Below are 26,428 nucleotides of genomic sequence, written 5' to 3'. Positions count from 1 at the left end.
AGTGTCTTTCCAGCAAGCAGCATCTCAAGGTTTTTCACACAGCATTCACAATAAAAAGCAATTCAAGATAAAACCACAACAAATCACAAAATGCAGAGACTCGACATGGAGCCTCCTGCAGTCCTGGGATGGCTAGTGTAGGAAACTGCGTCTCGGATGAAAACCAGATATAAATTCTGTCTTTCAGCAGCCTTGCAGAACATCTCCAGAACTCTACTATTGCGTAACTGAAAAAACACAGAAATTAGTTATTTGTCAGATTTGTACAAACTCCCTAAAACACAGAGCAGTGGTCATCAATGCTTTAACAGAGACAGCTGAGTCCGGCCTACTGAGTTTCCTTCTACTTGTAAAGCACAACCTCGACATACAACACCCAGAAGTCACACGTCATTACACAAGAATCCCAGGCAAGCTTGGCACTCGATGAGGTGGAGCAGGGGATTGAACCAGTGACCTCAGATATTTAGGTCCCGTTCCCTGTCAGGTTATGACACTCGTTATGTGGCTGGTTGCTTTACAGATTTTAACTTCTACACAAACTAGGATTACACACAAGAACCTCTGATAGCTGTGTGTACACAATGCCATCTTGTTGTTTTCAGACTTAAACCTTTTTCTCACAGGGGTATTATTGTGTGGTACTCTGGTGGGTAAGCCACCACGCCAAGTGGACAGGGTGCATGCAATACCCGTGAATCAGACGCACAGGGGCCATCGGGTCTATTACTTTTTGCTCACTTTGTACTTTGTTACTCCCTGTGTTCACCCCTAGCACTATTTTTGCCTTCTTATATTCTAATTGATATTTTTCTATGTGCAGAGGGTTGCTTTGAAATTTAAACATCCAGACTGAGGAGCAGATGAAAGTATTATGAAATAAGAATATTTAGTCCATCTGACTTGTTTTGGTCGGTTAGGCATCTTTGTCAGCAACTACTACAGCAATGGAAGGACATCCAGTTCAGAAACGATGTGGCAGATAGTATTGGCACACAGGAGTGTCAACTGACTTGCTCAGGAGTAATGCATAAAGAGGACTCAAATGGACAACCTTGTTGTTTGAAATCCAATGCCCCACATTTTGGCTGAAAACTTTCAATAACGATGTGTGACAGACTGTGTTCTTTACATACTAAAAAGCCAAATTATTTTTCCTCTTCATTATATTTGATTCCGGTGGAATCTTAATTTGCTTTTTAGTCAACAAACAGGTAGGATGCTTTTAGGAACGATATGCTGTTTGATATGTCATGCAGTTCTTAAGAGTAGCTGAGAAAAAAACTTTGCAAAAAATTCACCTAGACAGGACATCATTGACTGACAAGAAAAACTTCCAAATTCATAATCATCCCTGGGAAAATCTGTTTTAGAAAGCTTCTAAGGGGCCTCCTTTTTATGCATCTATGACCAAAAGTGAACCGGGCCCATATTTATCAGGAACCTCAGAATTTCTCCTAGGAACTGCACTCAAAGTTGTACTACAGTAAGAATTTGTCCTACCTCAGAGTGAGATATGAGAAGCGGTTATGAGGCGGTCTACACCAACTCCCAGCTAGAAGTAGAAGTTTGCATCTGAGAGTGATTGACATCACAATTTTGTGGCAGTTGCCCATTAAATGGCGTTTTGTAGTTTTCTTGGAAAAGTTGATAAAGCTTTGTAGTTTTTTGAAACTAACATTACGGGTTCACCACAAAGATAATAATACTGGACAAAGAAGGAAAAAATAAGGTAGAGGAGTTTGCGCTAGCTGCTACTTTGCAACATCATAATTATTGTACTTGGCACTAAGATGGAAAGATGGAGACACACAAACACTGAATGATCCACAGCCACACTTCCAGAAAAATTAGCTACCCACTATTATGGCCATGAAAAGCGCCTTGTAAAGAAACAGTTACACTGAAACTGACCATGGCTGTATGTCGTGTCATCTCTTCCAGTGTATTGTGGCGAGTCACTCTGTGACTCCTTCTTCTTGAACCATCTTAGGCATGTACACCAACGCAAATGTTCCAGAGGTTCATGGAATGCAGAGCTCGGCATACCTGTGTGACATTTAACTGCCCATCACCTGTCCAGCCCACTTATCTTCAGGATAATATGCTGGCTACTAGTTTGCATCCATGAGCTTGTGTTGAAACTGTGATATCACATACAGTATGCGTGCTTATCCACCCTTGAGCCAGTAATCTTTATGTGCATGCCAATCTGCATGAATGCAGCTTATTTTAACATTGCATCATGTGGAGTGGTGGGGAGATGTATTAATTGCCTCATGTGTTGTAACAGCATTCAAAATTTGGGGCAGAATTTGAAAAATGGTTGGTTATGTCCAGCACAAATCGTTGATGCTTAAAAGCTGCATTTTCATATAATGTTTCCCAAGCTTTCATTTCCATTGATAGCACATGGCCTCTCGGTGTAGATGGATCGTTTGTGTAATATACAAAATTCATTACGAATATTATTCCATCTCTGTCAAATCGATCTTTTCATGAATTTGTTCTCCAGCACTATATTCAGCCTTTTCTGAGATGTGTGTGCACCGATCTCGGCCTGAACGGGACAGCTCATGAACTCTCCTAAATCCTGGTGAACTTAGGAGCTGTCTCCTAAATGATTTAAATTGAGAACATTCTTTTTACTCCTGCTACTAAGAGTAGGACCACATTTGCATCACTCCGATTTTTGAGCCAGCTAGGACCATTTTCCTACTCTGACAAGCTTGATAAATACAGACCGTTCTTAAATATCGGTCTTGATCTGGCTATTTTGCACAAAGCACTGTGGCAAATTTAAGATTTAAATTCTGGACAAATTACTTTCTGCATTACTTCCCATTATAATTCATCAAATTAAGAAAACAGCCCATGTGATAAAACTACTCAAACTGGCTTGTGGCATAGAGTGTGGTAAATGACATTAAAAATGTCTAATCCAACTAAAACCAACTCAAGGCCACATTTCTAGTTCATTTATTGAGATCCAAATATGGATTCACCACAGGAGGCTGTGTTGCTGTATTGTTGGCTTTCAATGGGCAAAGTGGGGTATAAAAAGTTATATGGATTAATGAAGACCTTGACAGATACACAAACTAAAGTTAAAAATCTAACAGTGTTGCATAAAAAGAACTCTGTATCCCTCAGAAATTCTAAACCTACAAAGTTAAAAATGGCTCCTTCAGCGGTCAGTACTTCTTGGCAGTGCCCAAATCCGCATGATGACCCTGCCTGGCAGTTACACAACTAGGACTCCTACCATGGAATTGTGACATCACGTTTCTGGTCCCACACCAATACCTCTGCTGTGGCGTGGCAAATACACTTTATACAGACGCTCACTGCCCCCTAGTGGCACACCATCTCCACAATCAAAAGGCAAAACAAAACTGTAAGTCAAGATACTTGGTGACTCTCCAGTCCAGCAATTGTAACTGGGAGTGTGGTGTGTCTTTTCAGACAGGCTCACTTCACCCTGTTGTCCTGAGGCCTCATCTCCATCTACAGTGGATTCAAAAAGAATTCAGGCCCCTTCACTTTCTGCACATTTTATTGTGTTGTAGATTTAATTTTGAATGGATAGATCTGCCATTATTGCCCATTGATCTACACTCAACAACACATATCAAGTGAGAACATTATCAGAACGTTTTCCAAATTTACTAAAAATCAAAAAGAGAAACCTCCCATTTATGGAAGCACTAGCTGTGTTACCTGCCTTTGCCCAGTTTCCTAAGACAACTGGTAAATAAATACAAAAGTATATACAGTGCATCCGGAAAGTATTCACAGCGCTTCACTTTTTCCACATTTTGTTATGTTACAGCCTTATTCCAAAATGGATTAAATTCATTTTTTTCCTTAGAATTTTACACACAACACCCCATAATGACAACGTGAAAAAAGATTACTTGAGGTTTTTGCAAACTTTATTAATAAATTAAAAAATTGAGAAAGCACATGTACATAAGTATTCACAGCGTTTGCCATGAAGCTCAAAATTGAGCTCAGGTGCATCCTGTTTCCCCTGATCATCCTTGAGATGTTTCTGCAGCTTAATTGGAGTCCACCTGTGGTAAATTCAGTTGATTGGACATGATTTGGAAAGGCACACACCTGTCTATATAAGGTCCCACAGCTGACAGTTCATGTCAGAGCACAAACCAAGCATGAAGTCAAAGGAATTGTCTGTAGACCTCCGAGACAGGATTGTCTCGAGGCACAAACCTGGGGAAGGTTACAGAAACATTTCTGCTGATTTGAAGGTCCCAATGAGCACAGTGGCCTCCATCATCTGTAAGTGGAAGAAGTTCGAAACCACCAGGACTCTTCCTAGAGCTGGCCACCATCTAAACTGAGCGATCAGGGGAGAAGGGCCTTAGTCAGGGAGGTGACCAACAACCCGATGGTCACTCTGTCAGCGCTCCAGAGGTCCTCTGTGGAGAGAGGAGAACCTTCCAGAAGGACAACCATCTCTGCAGCAATCCATCAATGTATGGTAGAGTGGCCAGACGGAAGTCACTCCTTAGTAAAAGGCACATGGCAACCCGCCTGGAGTTTGCCAAAAGGCACCTGAAGGACTCTCAGACCATGAGAAAGAAAATTCTCTGGTTTGATGAGACAAAGATTGAACTCTTTGGTGTGAATGCCAGGTGTCACGTTTGGAGGAAACCTGGCACCACCCCTACAGTGAAGCATGGTGGTGGCAGCATCATGCTGTGGGGATGTTTTTCAGCGGCAGGAACTGGGAGACTAGTTAGGATAAAGGGAAAGATGACTGCAGCAATGTACAGAGACATTCTGGATGAAAACCTGCTCCAGAGCGCTCTTGACCTCAGACTGGGGCCATGGTTCATCTTTCAGCAGGACAACGACCCTAAGCACACAGCCAAGATATCAAAGGAGTGGCTTCAGGACAACTCTGTGAATGTCCTTGAGTGGCCCAGCCAGAGCCCAGACTTGAATCCGATTGAACATCTCTGGAGAGATCTTAAAATGGCTGTGCACCGACGCTTCCCATCCAACCTGATGGAGCTTGAGAGGTGCTGCAAAGAGGAATGGGCGAAACTGGCCAAGGATAGGTGTGCCAAGCTTGTGACATCATATTGAAAAAGACTTGAGGCAGTAATTGCTGCCAAAGGTGCATCAACAAAGTATTGAGCAAAGGCTGTGAATACTTACGTACTTGTGATTTCTCAGTTTTTTTATTTTTAATAAATTTGCAAAAACCTCAAGTAAACTTTTTTTACGTTGTCATTATGGGGTGTTGTGTGCAGAATTCTGAGGAAACAAATGAATTTAATCCATTTTGGAATAAGGCTGTAACATAACAAAAGGTGGAAAAAGTGATGCGCTGTGAATACTTTCTGGATGCACTGTATACAATATTGGCAGCTTTTTATAACCAATGCCTAATGTTCTTACTGTTGTTCACTGGAGCTGCTTATTCTCTTTTTTTTTTTTGGGACATAGATAAAGCCCGACAATTTTTACAATAAGTTGTGGTATACTTTAACTGAATCCGTACAATAAAATCCAAATCTGAAATGCTTACATTTTATACTAAAAACATACCCGACATACTGAAATGCACCAACCTGACTTCCTTAAACCAGGAGGCCAGGAATTTGATTTAGTGGTTTTGAGAATGGAATTACTGGTAAAAAAGCAATGAAATATAAATCTATGTTTAATGTAAACTATCTGCAAAATACGAATTGAGAAATTTTCACATGGCACAATCAGCACCTTATTGAATAGAAATAATGTGGTAAACGTTACGCAGTCAATGTAGACGCTAGCATTTCAGTACCCTAGTTAATGGTGTTAAAAGAGCACCCTTATGTGAGAGTTTTGTTGGTGATGTTTCGTGGGTGCAAGAACTTTGGTGTAGGACCTTAGAGTATAACAAACCGAAGGGATTGGGGGCAAGGCTGGGTCCCCTTGGGTTTTACGTGCATGCATAGGATGTACCTGTCTTGCCCAATGGGGTTGACTGGCACTGTGTATCATGTCCATCCCCTCTCTCTGAGCCACGCTAGTACTGGTGGTCACAGCTTATTGTCTTGGGGCATGAGGAATCCAAATCCTCCTGTATTTCTCTCTACCTCCCTGGCTGCTGGACTGTACAGTGCATAAATGTCTAATTGATGGAGTACTGCTGAGATAATACCCATCCCAGCAGATGGAAGCCACTCTTGAGTAAAAGGCATATGACAGCCCACTTGGAAAAGGATTCTCTTATTCGGTAAGACAAAAGTTGAGCTGTCTGCGCAGAACTCCAAGCATTATGTCTGGCAAAGACCACGTACTGCTAATCACCTACCTTTTACCACCCCTATGATAATGCATGGTGGTGATGGCGGCATCATTCTATAGGGTAGTGACACTGGTCAGAATTGAGGAAAACGATGAGCCAAATACAGAGAGGTCCATGAAGAAAACCTTCTCCAGTGTGCAAGTGACCTCAAACTGGGGTGATGGTTCATCTTTCAGTAAAAACAATGACCAGAAGAATACAGCCAGTAGATGTGGGACCGTGTCCTTCAGTGGCCAGCCAAAGCCCAGATTTGAACCCCATAGATTATCTGTAGAGAAACTTGAAGATGACAGTTTACAGAAACTTCCCTTTTTGATTTTTTTTTAAAAATGTGCAAGCCTCTCCTAAAATATGTTTCCACTTAGTCATTATGGGTTATTGAGTGTAGACCAATGGGCAAAAATGGCAAATGTTATCAATTTAACATTAAATCTATAACACAAAGTTTTTAAAACGACTGTATGGATCAGGAATCTTCACTGTGGAATCTAGCCCTAACTCTTGGAAGGGTCACACAGCGACAAGTGGAAAACATTAACCAGTCAACGAATACTGTCCTGAGATACATGACAATGACAGGGACGCCTTGATGACTGTTTTGGCTGCTGAAGTATTACATATTATACAAATTACCTTTGGGGACAATCTGTCCTGTTTTATTTTTTGCTGGCTTAAAAGGGACAATTTGTTCTTTCTTGCCTTCATTCTTCTCCAAGGTGTATACCTCATCTTCTTTAATAACAACTATAAAAAGACAAACATTTACATAATTTAAAGATTAAGGATCCAAAGGATGCTGAAAAAACTTATGGATACAGGAAATTTGATACAATCAATCGCGGCAAGGCTGAGTACAGCAATGGTCCCAGAAGAAGCACATCTATCTTAAGACTTGCTAGACTGAGAACAAGGCGGTGCTGCTGACACTTCCATTTTATAGGGTGCAACTGTTTGGGATTTTAATTGCTCTTATATTTAATTAACAGTTGCCCGTGCACAGCTAGGATTTTTTTTTTTTGCTGTTGGTTATTTGTTTTTGCTGTGGCTACCATTGTAGTCATTATCATAATAATAAAATATAAAACAAGTATGTATAAACATATATGTAACACCCAGAAGCATTGGCCTAAGTCTCAATATATTCAAATATTAATGACTTCCTCTACTTCACTGCATATTTTCTCCTTTGACATTTTTTCATCATCCAGTTTTTATGCATATAAAATGTTCCTGCTTTGACCTTCTAGATCTTTAAAGGCTAATACACTGGGATGGACTCAAGACTGCTGCACACTCACAGGGAGGTCACACAACAGACATACTGTATTCCAGTGATCTTTGTCCCAATTTTCAACTATGTTTTACGCACCGCTGGACAATTTCCTAAATAAACATGGATCACTGGAAACTGCTGTCGTCTTTTACACTCAATTTCTCAATGTGGGACTGTTTGTTTGGCTTCCTTACAATATCAATCTGATTAATCAGCAAGTACTGAGAAACTGAAGGAGGGTGCCATATCAAGTTTTGGAATTTTATGGAAGATGTGGAATATATATACATTGGTACATTAACTATAAAGAGCTTTATTCTTTAACTTCAAACTAAACTGACCCAGTAAATAAAACAAAGATAACAACCCTAGAACTATTAGGAAGTATTAGAAGGGCCATTAGTGTGCATTATGTATCACATTAGAATGGGCTGAACAAGTGGAACAAATAAAAAGTACAGAACCACTTGCTTCAGAACCTGACAAGGCAACATTATAGAATGAATTTTGTTTCCAGAGATTATAAAAAAAGTTGACATCAAGAGATTTCCAATGTAAAAAGCAACCATTCTGTTTCAGAACGAACTCACCGCAACCCAGTGTGCCTTGAGTTCACACCATGTGTCCAAGTTATAAAATGTAGCGTATGGGCCGGCGAGCTATTCAAGTCACAACATTCATGTGCAACTGCAAACAAAGCAATTGTTTAAATGCAAAATGTGACTAACTTTATATAGAGAGCTAGAACAATACTGACTTCATTCTGAACTTCTCTTTGCATATTTGGCCTAAAACTTTCAAAGAGCAGTTTATGATATGATAATACACAACAAAACTGAAGTCTGGCTATACAATGAAAACAATGAACACATCGGAGTGACGTGTGCACTTGACAAGTTTAAATACACTCGGACCACTTTGAAGTTCATGCTTGTGGTACCCTGTCAGATCAGTCCCCGCACATCAGTAGCTGAGCAACCAAACATCACATCACCAGATCAATTGACATTTTTATAATATGATTTTTTCATCATATACAAGTAGCAAGCTGAATTAACATTTAGAAATATCCCACAACGCAGTTCACTTCAAGGTATCTCAAAAACGTATTCCTTTATGCTTTAAGATATCTTGAAATGCATTTTAGACAGGACATATTGCAGTTATTTTGCTATATCTGGAAATGAATTTGACATAGCTTGAATTGTATTGTACATATCTCAAAAGTGATATTTGGATGATCTCAAAAAATGTCTTTTTTAATATACCTTGAAATGTATTTGAGGTGTCCTGAAATGAAATTGTAGATATTTTGAAATTTTAATTTGTATGAAGTTAGGCAAAGACATTTTACATTAGCAATAGATGAATTTGACATACCTAAAAATTTACTTTATAGATATCTTAAGTACTTGATTAGATTTCTAATTATCTTAAAATGTCATCCAAAACAGTTTGATGTATCTGAAAATGCACAAGATTTTCTAGGTGAAGAACAAGTTTTAAAAGTAATGTACATGCTCTTTTTTATAACCAGTTAATTTGCCCATTACACACACTGCACAGTCAATATTAAAACGTTAAATTCAGTTAAAAATGTATGTAATTATCAGACAACACCCATGTTGGTGCTACTGTACAAACTTACTTAATATATGTAATCCACTGATATTGACTGGACCGGAGCCAGATTTTAGTCGAAAAGTGACAGGGGTCTTCAAATGAAAGTCTCCCAAACTGACCTAAAATACAAAACAAAAAGTGACAGTTGCACTGTCCCAAGACCAGAACAGCATGTGCAGCATTCACTCTATACACTTCTCTTTATTGAATTGTGAGACCAATATAAAACCAACAACCAGGAGGCAGACAATCTGCAGTTTTCCAGGGGCCAGTCCAGTAGAAAAGGCATACAGGAGTTCATTTGTATGAATAAAAATGTCTGTTGTTAAAAATACAATTGGAAAAACAAATGGAAGAAAGGGGCAAATTCAATGCCTGGTAGTTTAGACAGTTCAGTGTTTGGCTGTTTTGCCAGTACAATCAGTGTCTTCTAACTTTAAGGGTACTAGGCACAGGTAATGTCAAACATCTACACAAAAAAAAAAGTTTTCTAATTTAATTTTATTATTTATTATAAAATTATTAACTGCTGATGATGTAGATCATTTTGTCTGTGCTGAAATTCCAAACAGAGAAACCTGTCCTGACCTCATTAAAAAGATTCAGCATATTGGGACTCGCAAGATTACAAATATTGTTTTTACAGAAGTACTAAAATAAAAGTGAAACTAATGAAATAACAACAACTCAAAGAAAAAAAAATCTTAAAAGTGTGTATCCGGAAAACCAAACACGGGGGTTGGCGAGCGAAGCGAGCAGGGGGCAAAGCCCCCTAGTTTTTAACAAAACAGTCTTCTCTCCTTCAGCTCTACCAGAATTAAACCTTAACCAGACTATACTATGATGCAAGATTTCACTTTCAGCAGCATATTAAGTAGGTTTGGTAAAGCAATCGACAGACATCTTCACCGCTGTGTGATTCAATGTTGTAACGTGCACTACCATATTTAGGCAGGATGAATGCAGATTAACGATTGGTATCGACTGCTCTTTGCCTTCATAGTTGAGAGATGTCAGCTCCACCACGTTGTTTTCATTCTTAGCATTGCTGCCTAAGCAGACCTTTTAAAGAAAAGACAAACAATACGTAAGATTCCCATGTGTTATTTTTTAAACAAGATGACATCTTATACAAAGCAATACAACAAGTCACAAATACAGTGTACATTATTTAATGTTTTTACAACTGGACTACTGACAGATTAAACACAAAAGTCAACAGAGAACTAAATTCAAGGTATTGTGGCATAGACAACTACAGTGTAGCCACTACTATCTGCACTTTGCTCTGCGTATCCACAGTGATTGTGTGTTCTCTCCATATATCCATGGCTTCTCCTGAGAACTGGTTTCATTCCCATTCCAAAGGCATGCGCGTTCTATTGTCAGCCAGTTGTAAAACTGACCTCAGTGAAAACAGCACTCCGGGCAGTCAGTAAGCATTATTCTGATTGACTAGGAGTGCCCATGTTAGCATATATTGTCACATCACGTCAATAAAATCATCTTTTAAGATTCTACTTTATCATTTGTCCTTTACTATTTTATTAAATGACTTCTGCCAGTCAGAATTCACTAATTCGAGAGTTTCCTGAGAACAAAATTCTTTGCCCCAAAATGCTGTTGTGTAAGTGTTCATGAGGAACAGACTCAGTTGGCCCCTAACTAAAATCTATTGTGTCTTCTGTCTTGTGCACCATCACACAATGATTCTCAATTATAATTTGGGACACAGTGGCAACATTTTCTTCAGCTGTTTATGTCAAAAGCTGCTCTACCATTGCTTCACCATCAACAGACACACTCTGCAGCTAATATTTTGACTATTGAATAAAAGGTGAATTTGTCATGGTACTTGTATGTTGTTTTCTGGTACTAAAAATTCAATAACGCGATAGTTAATTTTCCAGTTTTCAGCATCTATGTGTGACAATAGAGGGCGCTGTCACACCTCCAGACCCGCTGACAACACACCAAAACACCATGTAAAAAGTCCCAATAATTAATTTATTACTACAATAATGTGCACAAAGCACCTCCACAATACACAATAATCAATAACAATGACACAATAATCAATCCTCCACTCCACCCAGCAGCTCTGTCACACTTCCTCCCAACTCCGGCTCAGTCGGCTGGGTTTTCCACAGTCCTTTATATAGTCCGTGACCCGGAAGCGCTCCTGTCCTTCAGCGCACGTGATCCAATGGCACTTCCAGGTCAGATGAAGATTTATATTTTTCTTTAGCCCAGAAGTACTTCTGTCCTTCCGTCCCCATGACTTGGGAGTACTTCTGGGTTATAATAGAAACAATCTTCGTGTCTCCCTGCAGCGGCCCCTGGCGGCCCCCATGGTATCCAGCAGGGCTGTGAAACCGAACTCCATTGTCCATGATGCCCTGCGGAAATTCGGAGCACCTCCATGTTGCAGGGAGGACTCCATCTGGCGGTGTGGATGTATTGGCCAGGATAAGCTGCCGGCCATCACTCACACATGTAATTCACAAATTGTAGAAATGTCTCAATACTTTGGTATAGATGAGCTCATTTTTGGCCTCTTAGAAATACAAGTTCAAAGTCAGCATTCGACAATTACCCCATTTTAGATTCAGGCTCATTTTTCCTTGTTTCCTCAAAGAAATACTCCATCCAAAAATTATGCATTTTTATGTTACTTACCTATATAATATGTAATGATGGCCAAGAAAAAAAATGTAACCTCATGTTTTCATGCAGAACGGAGAGAAAGTTTATGATAAAACAGAAGCCAATAGTATTGTACAAAAAACGATTTGAAGAAGTCCATGGAAAAAACAAAAACGTCCATGTCAGTTATCTAGTCATATGCTCAAAACGTGCAAAACACATGCTTCTTTGTAAAATATTGTTCACTACTTCTGGAATATTCTGCACACATTGTAAACAGGAGACCTATATGTCATGGGGATGGTTTTTTAATTGAAGCCCTGCATCTCTCCCCCTTATTTGTTGCTCAAGAATCCTGCCTTTAATTCAAAAAGTGACTTCCCATGAGGCTGTAGTTTGCTGTTTATGATGTGAGTATTCCAGAAGTAACCATTTAACCATATTTAGGCAAAAAAGCATGTGTTTTCCGCATTTTGTACATATACCTAGATAACTGAGATGTAGATTTTGAGAGACAAGTAACGTGAGATTTTTTTTTTCTTTTTTTCCATGGATATTTTCCACATCATTTGCCACTGTATTGTGCTAGTCACTATTTGTTTCTGTAGCAGAGTTTAAAATGACTACTATCTAGCATATTAGTAGATAAATATTGTGTATGTCTTTATTTGCAATGTTTAACTGTGAAGAAGCCAGACAAACTAAATGTAGTATTAGGTAGTGTTTCTAAAGGCATGTTTTACTTTACCATTAAGAACAGCGTTTTGAGAACAGTGCTTTTGATGTTTATCTTACCAGCCTCCTGCAAGTCTTTAGGAGACAGTATTAAGTACTGTTTCAAGATGTGAAATTTATGGCGAGGGGATGGGAGCATGAATCAAACTGGTTTGACAAAGGTGATTCTGTGCAGGACATTCTATAAGCCATAGCCCTCAGGAAGGTCATCAACTGGCTAGCTGGCAGGCACAGGCTTCAGCTGAACAAAACAACTGGGGGCGGGTCGTACCCGAGTGCCTTCATTGGTGAATGGCCCAGGAAGGCATAAGCAGGCTAATTCAATTGGTCATTGGAGTTTGATTGTGGATAAACCAAGGGAGTTGCCAGCACCCATTTGTCTAGACGTATATCAAAAGACATTGGACCAGTATAAGACCAAGCATAGACTGAAGATAAACTGATCCGCCTATGGACACAAGATGCACTGCTACTTAGGCAGTAATGGTATTTTTGTCAAACTTTATTTTGCTTAACAATTTGAGCATATTATATTTAATACAAATAAGTTTAAGTGTAACTCTCCCCTGCTTCTTCTTTCCTGGGTTATAGATAAAGAAGGAAAGGAGAAAGTGCTGAAAGTGTATGAGGTCTACACAATAAAGAGAATAAAGGGGAAAATAAGATTACCATAGGCCCCTGAACAACATAACGGCTTTTATTATATCATAAACCTTTTCCTCTCCATTTTGCATGAAAACACAAGATTACGTTTTTTTTCAGATACCACTACAATTGTGCCATGAACCTCCAAGTTCTTCCTGCAACAGATTAATGTCATACCCAGGACAGAACAATTGTAGGTTATGGGCTTTGCTCAAGGGCCCACCAGAGTGGAATTATTTCTGGTACTTACGGGATTCAAACTGGCAATCTGCCGATTGCCAACACAGATCCCTAGCCACAGAGCCATGACTCTACCTGAAGTGCATTATGTTAATATAATTATACACAATACACAAAGAATAACTGTTTTTTTATAAATATTTATAAAATAATTAAGCAAAAAGAAAAAAAGTCTAACCATTCGAACTTCCAGAATATGATCCTCAAAATCGGCATTTTCATCCACCTCTGGGTGAAAAGTATAGGATGGGACCTTGGACGTCAGCTCACAAGCTGTTAAATTGACAAAAAATATAATGAGAAGTCTCAAGGGTAATTAAATTCACTTTTTATATAGCACACTTCCATTAGCAAGCCCAAACTGCTACACATACTTGCAAATATACACATCCAGTTGAAGGTTACAGTAACTCTGTACAGGATGTCACACAGGATGGGAATTTTGTGCACCCCTTCACACTCACACTGGACCAATATGAAGTTGGTACATCTTTTGCGTTGTGAGAGTAAAACCTGGTGGATAAGCCATGTAGACACTGGGAGAACATGCAGACTCCAACAGACAGTTCTGGAGCTAGGGTTTGAACCCAGGACTCTGAAGCTGTTTAGAAGCAGAGCTAATCACGGTGTCACACTGCAATTAAAGGAAAATCTTAACAAGCAAAAAAGTGCCAGATACAAAAACCATAATGTAATATATACATAGTAAAAACATGCAACGACAAGAATCTAAAGACTATCAATTCCCTTAAATATAATATTCTCAACCTGCTTAATCCAATTTAGGTTTGTTGGGGGGCACCAGCACCAGTGTAAGGCAAAACATCTACCCTGGTGATAAGTGACGAGTCCACTGCATGGCTAACACATGTATAAATGAACTACTGAATTGAAAAATACATCAGCAAATGGTACATCAAAATGCCAGGCTACACAGAATTCACCTGCCCTTGGCCAAATGATCTGCACTTTTCCAATTTTTACAACATCTGGTAATTTTTCAATTCCCTTTTTATCAACTCAGACAAAGTTTGTAATAAACATGGACACTATTTACTTCAGACTGGCTCTTTATCCAAAGAAAAAGATATCTGGGTATTTAACCAGATACTGCTGCTGTGCATTAAAGCAGCTACTATAAGTTGTGAAAGGAAATGCGCTAAAGACATTGGCAATGGCTTTAGGTTATAATTTCAAATTGGTTTTTATTATGAAGATAACTTTTGCTGTTTTGGATATGAACATGGCATTAAACAACTGCTTTTTCCTGTTCCGTCATGTCACTTTTGTGACAACACGAGCCCCTAAGTCTTCTTTACATATTCCTCATATTTAAATAAATCTGATACTTTATGATGTGCACACATAACTTGTTGGCTGCCTTGGTATTTGCACCACATTGCTAAATAACTTGTGGCTAGAAAAATCCATCCACCCATTAGCAAACTCAATTAATGCAATTCAGAGTTGCGTGGTGTGCCTAAGACTATCCCAGCAACATCAGACAAACAGCAAGAAACAACCAGGATTAGGGCACCAATGCATCTCTCCTTCTATTGAACACACCAATCTCAGGCTCCTCATGACCATTTACCTCAGTACCATTGGGCAGTAAGCAGGATTCAGCCCAGGATAAGACACACTAGACCACCATTAAGCAAACTTGCTCATTCATGATCAATGTACTTTGGCCAGTAAAGTAAACATGAAGGTCTAAGGACAGAAACAGCATACAGTGACAGTGAGCAAGGTTCCTTCTTTGTCGATGTGCATTGAGACTGGACTTCCTAAAGGGCATTGTTGGCCAGACAGTAATTTGAACCCGGTGCAGGTAACCATAACTGAGGCTCAATTAATTTCCAATGTGTCATTGTAGTCAGTGTATTCAATAAAGCTGTGCATCATAACCTGCTTATGAAGTATTACTCTAATTTGTCACTTTTGCATTATTTACTATGCTACATCGTTTGCTTTTCTTTTCACACTTTGAGAAAATATTGTCTGGGCTCTGCTGAAAGAAACCCTGATAAAGTCCTTGCTCCAAAGATTCTCTATAGTGTTGGGAGGAGACATTCCTAGTTAAACACCAGTTGTTTTTTTGTACCAAAACAGTATTATCCATCTTACTAACCAAAGGTTGTAAACCGGATATGGACGCAGGGCGCTGGGCACATCGAGGCACACGCGCACTGCCACCCACCACAGAGCAAAAAAAGAAACGAGAGGATTCGAAGGTTGTATTACAGTACGGACGGAATCCCCACAGGTCCATACTGTGACAACGTGCACGCCTACAACGCGCTTGCGAAAGGAGTCACGGCTCAAAACAAACAAAACACAGAAACGAGACTACGACCTGTGAACTACACCTGGGGTAAAGCGTGCACGACGGGTTGTACAGCTGCCCAGATGCGACCGCCCACACCACCGCATATACCTTCCTTGATATATCTTCACGCAGCGCATTCCCACTGAGGCGCATATTGCGCTGTGGCGCTCGCCCCACAGTCACACGCAGCGGCTTCCCAGAGTCAGTAGGTGGCCCCCAAACACAACACAACCAGTTCAAGCAGTCGGTGTCAGCGAAGGCAACAGACTCACGCACACTGCAACGAGCCTGCCGCCTGTAAACTAGACTTGCTCTAATCCACTGTGCCAGTAATGTAGATCACATAACGGTCATTCACTTTGGCGCCCGCCCCAGAGTCAAACGCAGCGGCGTCCCACAACGCTGTGGCGCCCGCCCCAGAGTCAAACGTGGCGGCTTCCCAAAACGCAGCGGCTTCCCAGAGTAGTACGTGGCGCCCAAACAACACAATCTGTGAGCTACACTTGCTCTAATCCACTGTGCCAGTAATATAGATCACATAACGGTCACAGACTCTAACCCAGCGGCTTCCCACACTCAGTGGCTGGCACACGAACACCACAACCTGTAAACTGAACTTGCTGTGCAAAACTGCCAGCAGTCGGTGTCAGCACAGGCATCGGAATCACGTCTCCACAAAACGAGACCGCTTTACTACAGATATGCTTATGTAGTTAAATGACATTTCCCCAGACGCACTCACCCTCCATGATATGTCATCCATCCAGATATCGGACGGAACAGAAACTGATTGCCATTCTTGGATTTCCGATTCGCTAGCGAATCGCGGGCTTACTAGTTAGTTATAAAAATAGGGAGTGGTCTCCCCTAGACATTCTTGTATATTCAGATATGGAGATGGATATTTGAGGAGTAAACCGCAAGACAATTATTATATTTTTATATTAAGTACATTAAAGAATCATCAACAACAAATCAAATCTAATTAACAATATATTGAACAATTCTTAAAAAAGTCAAGTTGAATAAATCGCAGTTTGCAGCTGGATGAATAAAAAATTTGCCATGATAATTTTATTTTGGCGAACAATTCAGGTAAATTAAAACTTTCAGTAAGTGGAAGTGGGTGAAAAGTTGCAGGAGACTTTAGCAATGTGTGTAATGTAATACTTGTACACAGAATGTTTCTTACGTAAAGCAAAAACGTTACATTTCCGTCAAACGGAAACGGAAAATTGGCATTATCTCGAAAACCGTTGTTTTTCGAAAAAATACAAAGGGCCAAAAAATGCTTAGAATGTGGTTCTTTCCCATAATATAATGTAAAATTATCACATTTTTTCATATTTTTGGGGAAACATTTTAGATAAAGTACTACTTCTGGTTAGCAGATAGAGCTCAAAAGTTGATAGAAATCTACATTTTGTACCTAATAGTTGTATCCAAAATTTGGTTGACCTAAGTTAAAGCGTACTGAAGTTATTGTGTTTACATACAAAAACACACACACACACAGAGGCAGACACAGAGACATAATTCCAAAAATGGTATTTTCGGACTTAAAGGTCTAAAACATTGAGATTCATCAGTATTTCGAAATCAAATTTTAGAACAAGTCAAATCAAGTCAAGTTGGGGAGCATGCAGTGGTACAGTGAGTTGCCACACCCAGCACACGACAAAACAACTCTGGATCCCGGTTTGCAACCCCCCAGGCAGACACGCGGTCCAGTCCCACCCTCCGGAAATGACCCTCTATCTGCCGCAGCCAGGTGTTATGTAGGCGACCCCTTGGCCTGGTCCAGCCACTCGGGTCCCCAACAATGAGGATCTTACAAGCTGGATCATCCTCAGAGAAACACACCACATAGCTGTAGTGCCATAACTGACGCTCCCTCACAATGCAGGTTATGTGCCTCATTCAGGACTCCATGAGCAACCGCTCATTCAACACAAAGTAAAACCAGCTGTACCCAAGGATTTTCTGAAGAGACACAGTACCAAAGGTGTCCAGTCTTCGTCTCAGGTCACTGGATAGCGTCCATGTCTCACAACCATATAGCAAGATAAGAAGCACCAGGACTCTAAAGACTTGGACCTTCGTCCTTTTGCATAGATATCGGGAGCGCCACACACCCCTTTCTAGCAACCTCATGACCCCCCATGTTCTCCCAATCTGTCTACTGACTTCATAGAAAGAGTCACCAGAGACATGAATGTCACTTTCAAGGTAAGTAAACCTCTCAACAAGGTTGACACTCTCTCTGCAAACAAGACACACTGCTGATGGCTGTGCCCAAGAGGTCATTAAAGGCCTGGATGGAATTTTAGGACGATTCCAGTAATTTCCCTATACTTTGTATATGAGAAAGTAAAAAGTGCCTGGCAACTGAGACCACTTAACCACTGGACTACATATAGGCTGGATCTCCACAGCTGCTCACCTGGTCCAACCATTGACTTCTGAAGGCTGTAGCCCCTTCCACCCTGTAAACGTCTATACACTTTAAAGATGACCAGAGCCAGGGCATGGAAAGCACCTTGGCTGACTGCTGTGTTCAGCCCTTTCAACATTCACTCATGGGCTGCTTCCTAAAAGACCCTGACTGTGCATTTGTATTCTGAAAAACTATTTAATACAAGCTATGTATAAACCTTTTTGTAGTTTTTGTGATTGTTTTGTGGCTTTGACACAGTGCTGTAAGCAGAAAAGTCCTTTCAATGGTGCCAATTCCCACCACTGAACTGATCCATCTGTGGAGCTACCAGCTATGTTTTTTGTAAGACAATGGGAGTCAGTTATAGTGCTGTTGGTTAATTGGGTGTATCAGAAATTCTATATAGCTAATTAAGGATTTTTCTGTACATAATATTTGGTGGACTTTTTTTTTTTTTTTTTTTTAAACCAAAGGCTAATATTACTGGCAGGCAGTGTGGTGTAGTGTTTAAGGCTTTGTTTGGACTTCAAACAAACACTGCGGTTGTGGGTTCAAATCATGCTACTGACACTATGTAACCATAAGAACATTAGAACACTCTAGACGAGAACAGGCCATTCAGCCCAACAAAGCTCGCCAGTCCTATCCACTTATTTCTTCCAAGAAAACATCAAGTTGAGTTTTGAAAGTCTCCAACGTCTTACTGTCTACCACACTACTTGGTAGCTTATTCCAAGTGTCTATCGTTCTTTGTGTAAAGAAAAACTTCCTAATGTTTGTGCGAAATTTACCCTTAACAAGTTTCCAACCGTGTCCCCGTGTTCTTGATGAACTCATTTTAAAATAACAGTCTCGATCCACTGTACTAATTCCCTTCATAATTTTAAACATTTCAATCATGTCACCTCTTAATCTTCTTTTGCTTAAACTTTATAGGCTCAGCTCTTTTAATCTTTCCTCATAATTCAACCCCTGTAGCCCTGGAATCAGCCTAGTCGCTCTTCTCTGGACCATTTCTAATGCTGTTATGTCCTTTTTGTAGCCTGGAGACCAAAACTGCACACAGTACTCCAGACGAGGCCTCACCAGTGCATTATAAAGGTTGAGCATAACCTCCTTGGACTTGTACTCCACACATCGTGCTATATAACCTAACATTCTGTTTACCTTCTTAATGGCTTCTGAACACTGTCGAGAAGTCAATAGCTTAAGAGTCCACTATGACTCCTAAATCCTTCTCATAAGGTGTACTCTCGATTTTCCAACCGCCCATTGTGTATTCCAACCTAACATTTTTACTTCCAATGTGTAACACTTTACATTTACTGACAGTAAATTTCATCTACCACAAATCTGCCCAAGCCTGTATGCCATCTAAGTCCTTCTGTAATGAAATAACGGATTCCAAATTATCTGCTAATCCACCTATCTTGATATCATCTGCAAACTTAACCAGCTTGTTACTTATATTCCTCTTATATTCCTATCTAAATCATTTATATATATTAAAAATAGCAGCGGCCCTAGCACTAACCCCAGTGGAACACCACTCTTAACATCGACCAGTTCTGATGAAGTTCCTCACACCATCACCCTCTGCTTCCTGTGTCTGAGCCAATTCTGCACCCATCTACAAACATCACCCTAAATTCCCACTTTTTTTAATTTGATGACCAACCTCTCATGTGGCACCTTATCAAATGCTTTCTGAAAGTCCAGATAAATAATATCATAAGCTCCACTTTGATCGTATCCTTTTGTTGCCTCCTCATAGAATTCCAGCATGTTAGTAAAACACGACCTCGCTCTTCTGAACCCATGCTGACTGTTCCTAATAACTCCTGTCCTTGCCAGGTGTTGCTCAATCTTATCCTTAATAATTCCTTCCATTAATTTTCCTGTGATACATGTTAAACTTACTGGCCTATAGTTGCTTGGATCTGCCCTGTCACCCTTTTTATATAATGGGATGATATTTGCCATTTTCCAGTCCTTCTGAATCTCTCCAGTGTGCAGTGACTTCCTACAAATACGTGTCAAGGGTTTATATATGTACTCGCTAGCCTCCTTAAGAACTCGAGGGGAAATATTATCTGGTCCTGGTGAGTTGTTTGATTTCATCTTATTTAATCTGAGCAGCACATAAGAAAATCACTTCACCTGCTTGTAATCCAATTGGAATAACAAACGTAACCAAGCATATGTTAAATGTTGCAAGTTGCCTTGGTTAAAGGTGTCAGTTAAATAATAATAATAAGATTAATAGGTCACTGGAGCAGCTTACTCTTGAACATGCTATACACAAGTCCACGAGGAAAACATTCCTGCATTAGATCAAGGTCTTCATTTTTCTGCTTCTCCTAGTCACTTTTTGTTGATGGTCATTGCTGAACAGTTTTACAGGAAAGCGTATTCTTTTGAATTTAAACTTGTCTGTAGGTATATGTAATTTGAGTAAATACTATCATTACTAGTTGTTTACTATTTTTATTTGTTTATGTAATTTACTCAAGTATGTATTTCTTGCCGTGTTTTTCAACAGTTGTATGGAGTCCCCCTTTAAAGTCCGCAGATGTGAATGTATATGCAAAGAACTGAAGTGAATATACACAAGTACTGCAACCCTATGTGTTACACTGTTAGAAATTCTAGCACCACTATATAAGACCAACATTTCTTTTTTAGAGTTGGCAGCACTGTGACCAAAAAGAGCAGGGCTGGGAAAGGGGACAGTTTTCAGCGCCATAACCTGGGGCTGGAGCTCAACAGAGTGGAACAGATAACTAAGATGAGAGCCGGAATGCATCTAAGAGTGTCCAGCAGTCAACAGTAAAAAACAGCTCTTGTTAATCATGGAGTTTTGTATGTTCCTTTTGACAAACTTTCTTTTTCCAATTCATAATGTTATCACTCTTTTTTCCTGTCCAGGAGAACACCCCATCTTCAGTCATCCATCCATCCCATTGGTTACTGATGTCATTTGCATAGCTTGTCAGTCATTTCTGGTGCTTCCCTCATTTGCAAAAGGCACACTCTCCACACTGTGAAAAGCATGCAAGTTAACATAATGGGGTATGGAGTGGTAGCTATGTGGCTAAGGACCTGCATAGGTGTCAGGAAGGTTACCAGTTCAAATCCCATTACTGCCAGAAGGAATACTACTGGCCCTTAACCTGAAAATTGCTCAAGGGCTGCTGTACATTTACTGACCCTCTACTTTGACCCAAAGGGTTATGTGAAAAGAATTTTACCTTGAGAATTAACCAAGCATATCAATCAAAAAATATTAATATTGTCAAAAAAACATATTGGCCAAAATACTCTTTTCTATAACATCACCACATTTCAGTTCTCAGTGTTTTTTACACTTATATATGTCTCTCTATTATATAACAAAATCCTTCGACACAACAAAACTTTTTGAAACATAGATTTTTTCCAAGTCCTGTGAGAGGAGACTTTTGCCTTGAGATTTTTTTCAAGTCACGCCCTCCTCTCAAACATTTTCAAACAAGACCACGGTCCTCTCAACTCTCATTCGTGTGAAAGCTTTTGTCAGACACACTTCCTGCGCTCTCAGCTCTTATTCATTTTAACGTTTTCCTCACTAAGTTCCCAATTAAAGAAGACATATTACAGTGAACCCTCGTTTATCACGGTTAATCCGTTCCAGACTATACCGCGATAAATTAATTTTTGCGAAGTAGGACTCTTTATTTATAAATCGAATATTTTCGCAGTTAGAGTACAGAAAACCTGTTTACGACCTTCTAAATGTTTTTTAACATTATTAGAGCCCTCTAGACATGAAATAACACCCTTTAGTCACCATTACACTCGTATTACCCAATATATTAGACAAAATAAGACATATTAGACGTTACAAATATTATATTATTATTATTGTACTGTACATTTAATTACACACACACACACAGTTCTTACACACAACCACTAACCTATGAAGGCACGAGCTCAGTAGGAGAGTCTTCAGGTTGTAAGCTGGAGCGCTGATCGCACCCTCAGAGGACACAGACGCCCCTGGGAAAACCCCTGAAACAGGTGACAGTCTACCTTCACATTGCTCCTTACCCTTCTTACTTGCGCTATAACGCGCGATAAACCTCTCACGCGGTACTCCGCTTACTTAAAAGTATTGTGCAGCGCCTCTCAGCTTTGGAATTGGTTGTTTTGTTTCTCACTCTCTCAGACATTCTCTGCTCCTGGCGGAACTGTCATCTCTGACTTGTCATGGAGCACGTTTAAACTTTTGAAAAGAGACAAATGTTTGTTTGCAGTGCTTTGAATAAAGTTCTTTTTTTTCTACAACCTCCTGTGTCTCTGTGCAAATCTGTGACCCAAGCGTGACAAGGTGGTACAGTATCTTCAGCAGATGCGTCATTGTCTTCTTCCGCTGAAGGAGTACTAGGAGTAGGCAGTGGGTCTCTGGGTGCGCGGCTGAAGAACATCTTGATAGGCAGTTGCTGGCGCTGTCTTTTCATATGCGTGAGGAGGCTTTTGTAGGGTACTGTATTGCCATCTTTGATCATATCCAAGAGTTTCACCTTCTCCTGGATGGTAAGCATCTTCCTCCGGCGCTTAGTTTCATTGTCAGAAGGCTTAGAAAAAGCAGCACGTTTAGGAGCCATCGTGGGGCTTAGATAAAAGTTCTCAGAAAGCGCATGCGTAGTGACGTAAGCGTGTATGAGAAAAAATCGCGATAGAGTGAAGCCGTGAAAGTCGAAGCGTGATATAGCGAGGGATCACTGTATGTCCAAATCTTATTGAAGAATTTCACCACGAAGGGTTATCAACATAAAAAATGAGTACACACGCAATCCTAGCACCGAGAAACAAGGAATTCTAACGAATTAACTCCAAAAGTGTCCATTGGTTGCACATCAAATTGGTTAGATGTGTCCAAAAATGTTGAATGGTTACATGGCAAATTGGTTAAATGCGTATCAATAGACTATGCTGAAACAGCTGGTGGTGATCGTGCAGAAGATGTGATAGTGAACTGACAATAAGCAAAATGCAGATTTTCAAGAGTAAACAGAAAATGAGAAAAATCTACAAGCAAAAATCATAAAATGTTAGTCAAATTTCATAATCACTTCATATAAATTGAAAGGTCTTGTTCATAATTTTTAATTGAATCAATAAAGGTATAAAGCAGTTGTAGTATTGTTCAAAGACAATCCAATTAAAAACAAGGAATGGAAAGTAGGAATTAGCCTGAAGAGACTCAGACTGAGAATTAACAACTCTTAAAACTGTGTTGTCGCTTGCTACAAACAGATAAAAGGACAGCACTGCCCACTACAATCCTCAACCCTGCATACAAACGTAAAAACTAATCTAGACGAGACTGCATAGTGCAGACATAAACCTTTGACCATATTAAATAGGACTAATATTAAACTGAATAATGTACTGATGCTGTAATGCTTTGTGGTGTCCATTATGCAGCGTCTAACTTAAAGGCATAATGGAAACTTCCCAACTGTACAAATACGACAAAATGGCAAAATCCGATCACATGCTTACTGAGAAGCATCGACTCGTTTTGTCTGTCAAAATGAGGACGAACACGTGATCTGTCCTCTCCATTCTTGATCCTTTAAATGGCAAAGCGAATTGTAGGTGGACAATGTTGTATTTATAACTGCTCCAAATGCACGAAAAAAAACGATTATCTGCCAATGTGGCTTCAAAATAATAGGCGAGCATATTAAATACATTCTGAAAATGCAAAGCAAGAATTCACCCAGAACTGGGCGCACATGAGGTCTCTCATGCTGGACAAATTCAAAGTCCCAACTTCATTAAACACACATGCGCTTGCCAGGAAGCCACACGTACACGGGGGGATATCGTGCAAGCACCTCCGAGAAGCCGGACACCCATTCAAAATTAAAACACCTGTGACAGACTTCCACAAGGTCAGACACAAAAATAATATTCTGTAAAAAGAAAAAAAAATATTTGCGCGTGTTTAGACTAAACGAAAATCGAACGCAAACAGTGAAAAGCAGGTACCGCGTCCCTTAACGTTTGAAGCAACAGTCGGGAGAACGCGAGAAGATCTGAGCAAGTTAGCTAGTGGAAAATGAAGAGAGCCATCATCATGATAAGAAAAAACGAAGAGATACCCAAATCACGCAACTAGCATTACAGGCTATTGCCAAACAACCAAATGTTACATCTATGCGAGAAAATTATCAGTGGAACACGGAACTGGCACATCAGGTAAAGTGGAAAGTACGACAGAAATGCCATCTTCTGCTTGTCCTACGTGTTCACCTTTTTCCACTGCAGACGACCACTAGCTTATTTATAACGACGTGCTTGACCAGCCGACAGCCCCAGACTCGGGTAGCAATAAGAATATGCAGCATAGATGGATTTAAATAGAAATAAGACGAAAACGATTTTTCTCATTACTATGTTAATGCAAAAGCAGATGTCCTACAAACTGGTCATGCACAGCGCCAGTTCAATTTTGACTAAGCAGTTATTTAAATAGTTGTCGAGTTTGAGTTGTTGAGAAGCAAAAGAGTTTGAAAAACGAGAGAATATCCATGTAGCGTTTTTCTCAGAAATCGACGGGAAAAAAACGTTAAATGCAGGAAATTGACAAGGACCTCTTACGGTCTGGTTATTACAGGTCTAGGTTCGCCGTGTTGGAAGATTTTTTGTACTGTATATATTTTCACTAGTTGTTTTTAGAATTAATAGTGATCATTCGGTCTGGAGTGTCCAGATTTGGTCAATTCGATCTGTGGAACCATTTTTTATCATTTTATTTTACCACGCTTATTTTAACTTCACCTGCTTGTTGTCCTGTACAAATCTTGTAATCGATATTTAACCCACTTCCTATTGTCCAAATGACTTGAAATTTTGCACTCTTACTCACTTCCGATGACAATACATGAATCAGTGATGGGTTTCACTGATTGATCAATGAATCCATTTTAAGAAATGAAATTTTCATATGAAGAATTAGTTAAAGATTTCATCAATAGATGGCGCTAGTAACGGATAGAAATATTAAAATGTTAAAATATTGATTACAAAATTATACCAAAACAAACCAAAGACTAAAAAGTTGAATATATATATAAAAAAAAACTTTTTAAAAACCACGCTTATATTAAGTTAAAAAGTATACTAAAAAGTAAAAAATAACTCTCTCATACATCACTCGTAAAATAAAAGCTTGGGCGCTTTCATCAGTCAAAATCTTAGCAAAAGCGCCCACGCTTTAATTTTACGAGTGATGTATGAGAGACTTATTTTTTACTTTTTAGTACACTTTTTAACTTAATATAAGCGTGGTTTTAAAAAAGTATATACAGTATATATATGTTGTTTCCAATTGTCATTCCTTTTATGAACGCCGCCGTGTTGTCAAAGCGAAACCGCGCCATTGTTAAACCTCGCGTTCGATTATTTGAAAACGACATTCACACTGCACCTTAGTTCCCATTTTTAATTCACATGAATAAGATCCGATTTTTAGAGATGCGTGAGTAGCAAAAACTTTTTGGAATGTATTCACATTGCTCTAACGACTGTTTCGCATCCATCCCGTCCAGATCGCACACCTCCATTAAAACACCGCGCACGCGCGCCGAGTTCAAATTATCGTGGTGATGAGATACATTCAAAAAAGTGAACCAGCTGAAACCGGGGACGAAATGTTAAACCGGGGATAAAACGGGGCCATGTTTCTGAGTGGGGACAGTTGTCCGTAAAAGGGGACTGTCCCCAGAAACGTTACGCATGCCCAGCCCTCCCACCGTTAAACACTCACTGAAAAAGTATCTCTCCACGTGCGTACGGTCGCTCTTCCCACCGATTTGTTGGTAATAATAACCAGCCATTGCAATTCAAGAACGCAATCTCGAGCTTCTCCTCTCGTCGGATCCAAGGTATGTGTGACAAACAGTACAAATAAACCCGAAGTTTTCAAGGCGAGTAAAGGAAGTCGTCACAATAAGGAAACATCAACAGCTTACTACCTCGACTCATAACAGTCATTGTCTATAAAATATGATTCCTTTAAAGCGGAACTCTGTATATAATACTCTCGTTATCGGTCGGCCTGAATGTTAAGTAGCTTCGTCAGCAGATCTTTTTGATTTGGGCTCTTTAGGCACGGAACGC

At 39.8% G+C, this 26,428-nt stretch overlaps 1 protein-coding gene across 1 annotated transcript; it reads right to left on the bottom strand.

The window, feature by feature from the left end:
• Window positions 1-71: 71 nt before the first annotated feature.
• On the bottom strand, window positions 72-26,231 carry npm3 (nucleophosmin/nucleoplasmin, 3). The gene is made up of 6 exons (XM_051922458.1): window positions 26,076-26,231; window positions 13,666-13,760; window positions 10,164-10,283; window positions 9,247-9,340; window positions 6,959-7,066; window positions 72-227 (listed from the first exon to the last, which is right to left on the bottom strand). The coding sequence occupies exons 1-6, from the start codon at window positions 26,143-26,145 to the stop codon at window positions 217-219; spliced, it is 498 nt and encodes a 165-aa protein (XP_051778418.1). The 5' UTR covers window positions 26,146-26,231; the 3' UTR covers window positions 72-216.
• Window positions 26,232-26,428: the final 197 nt, after the last annotated feature.

The sequence above is a fragment of the Erpetoichthys calabaricus genome, chromosome 2, assembly GCF_900747795.2.
Source record: "Erpetoichthys calabaricus chromosome 2, fErpCal1.3, whole genome shotgun sequence".
Classification (NCBI taxonomy): domain Eukaryota; kingdom Metazoa; phylum Chordata; class Cladistia; order Polypteriformes; family Polypteridae; genus Erpetoichthys; species Erpetoichthys calabaricus.
This window is presented reverse-complemented; position numbering and strand designations above follow the sequence as displayed.

Bases quoted from the DNA above. Each gene is read 5' to 3' on its own strand.
- npm3 (XM_051922458.1), bottom strand. From the start codon at position 26,145: ATGGCTGGTTATTATTACCAACAAATCGGTGGGAAGAGCGACCGTACG. The intron at 9,341-10,163 runs GTAGTGCACGTT...TTTGTATTTTAG, and splicing joins ATTCATCCTGCCTAAATATG to GTCAGTTTGGGAGACTTTCA. The intron at 7,067-9,246 runs GTAAGTTTGTAC...TTTTTATAGTTG, and splicing joins CAGTGGATTACATATATTAA to TTATTAAAGAAGATGAGGTA.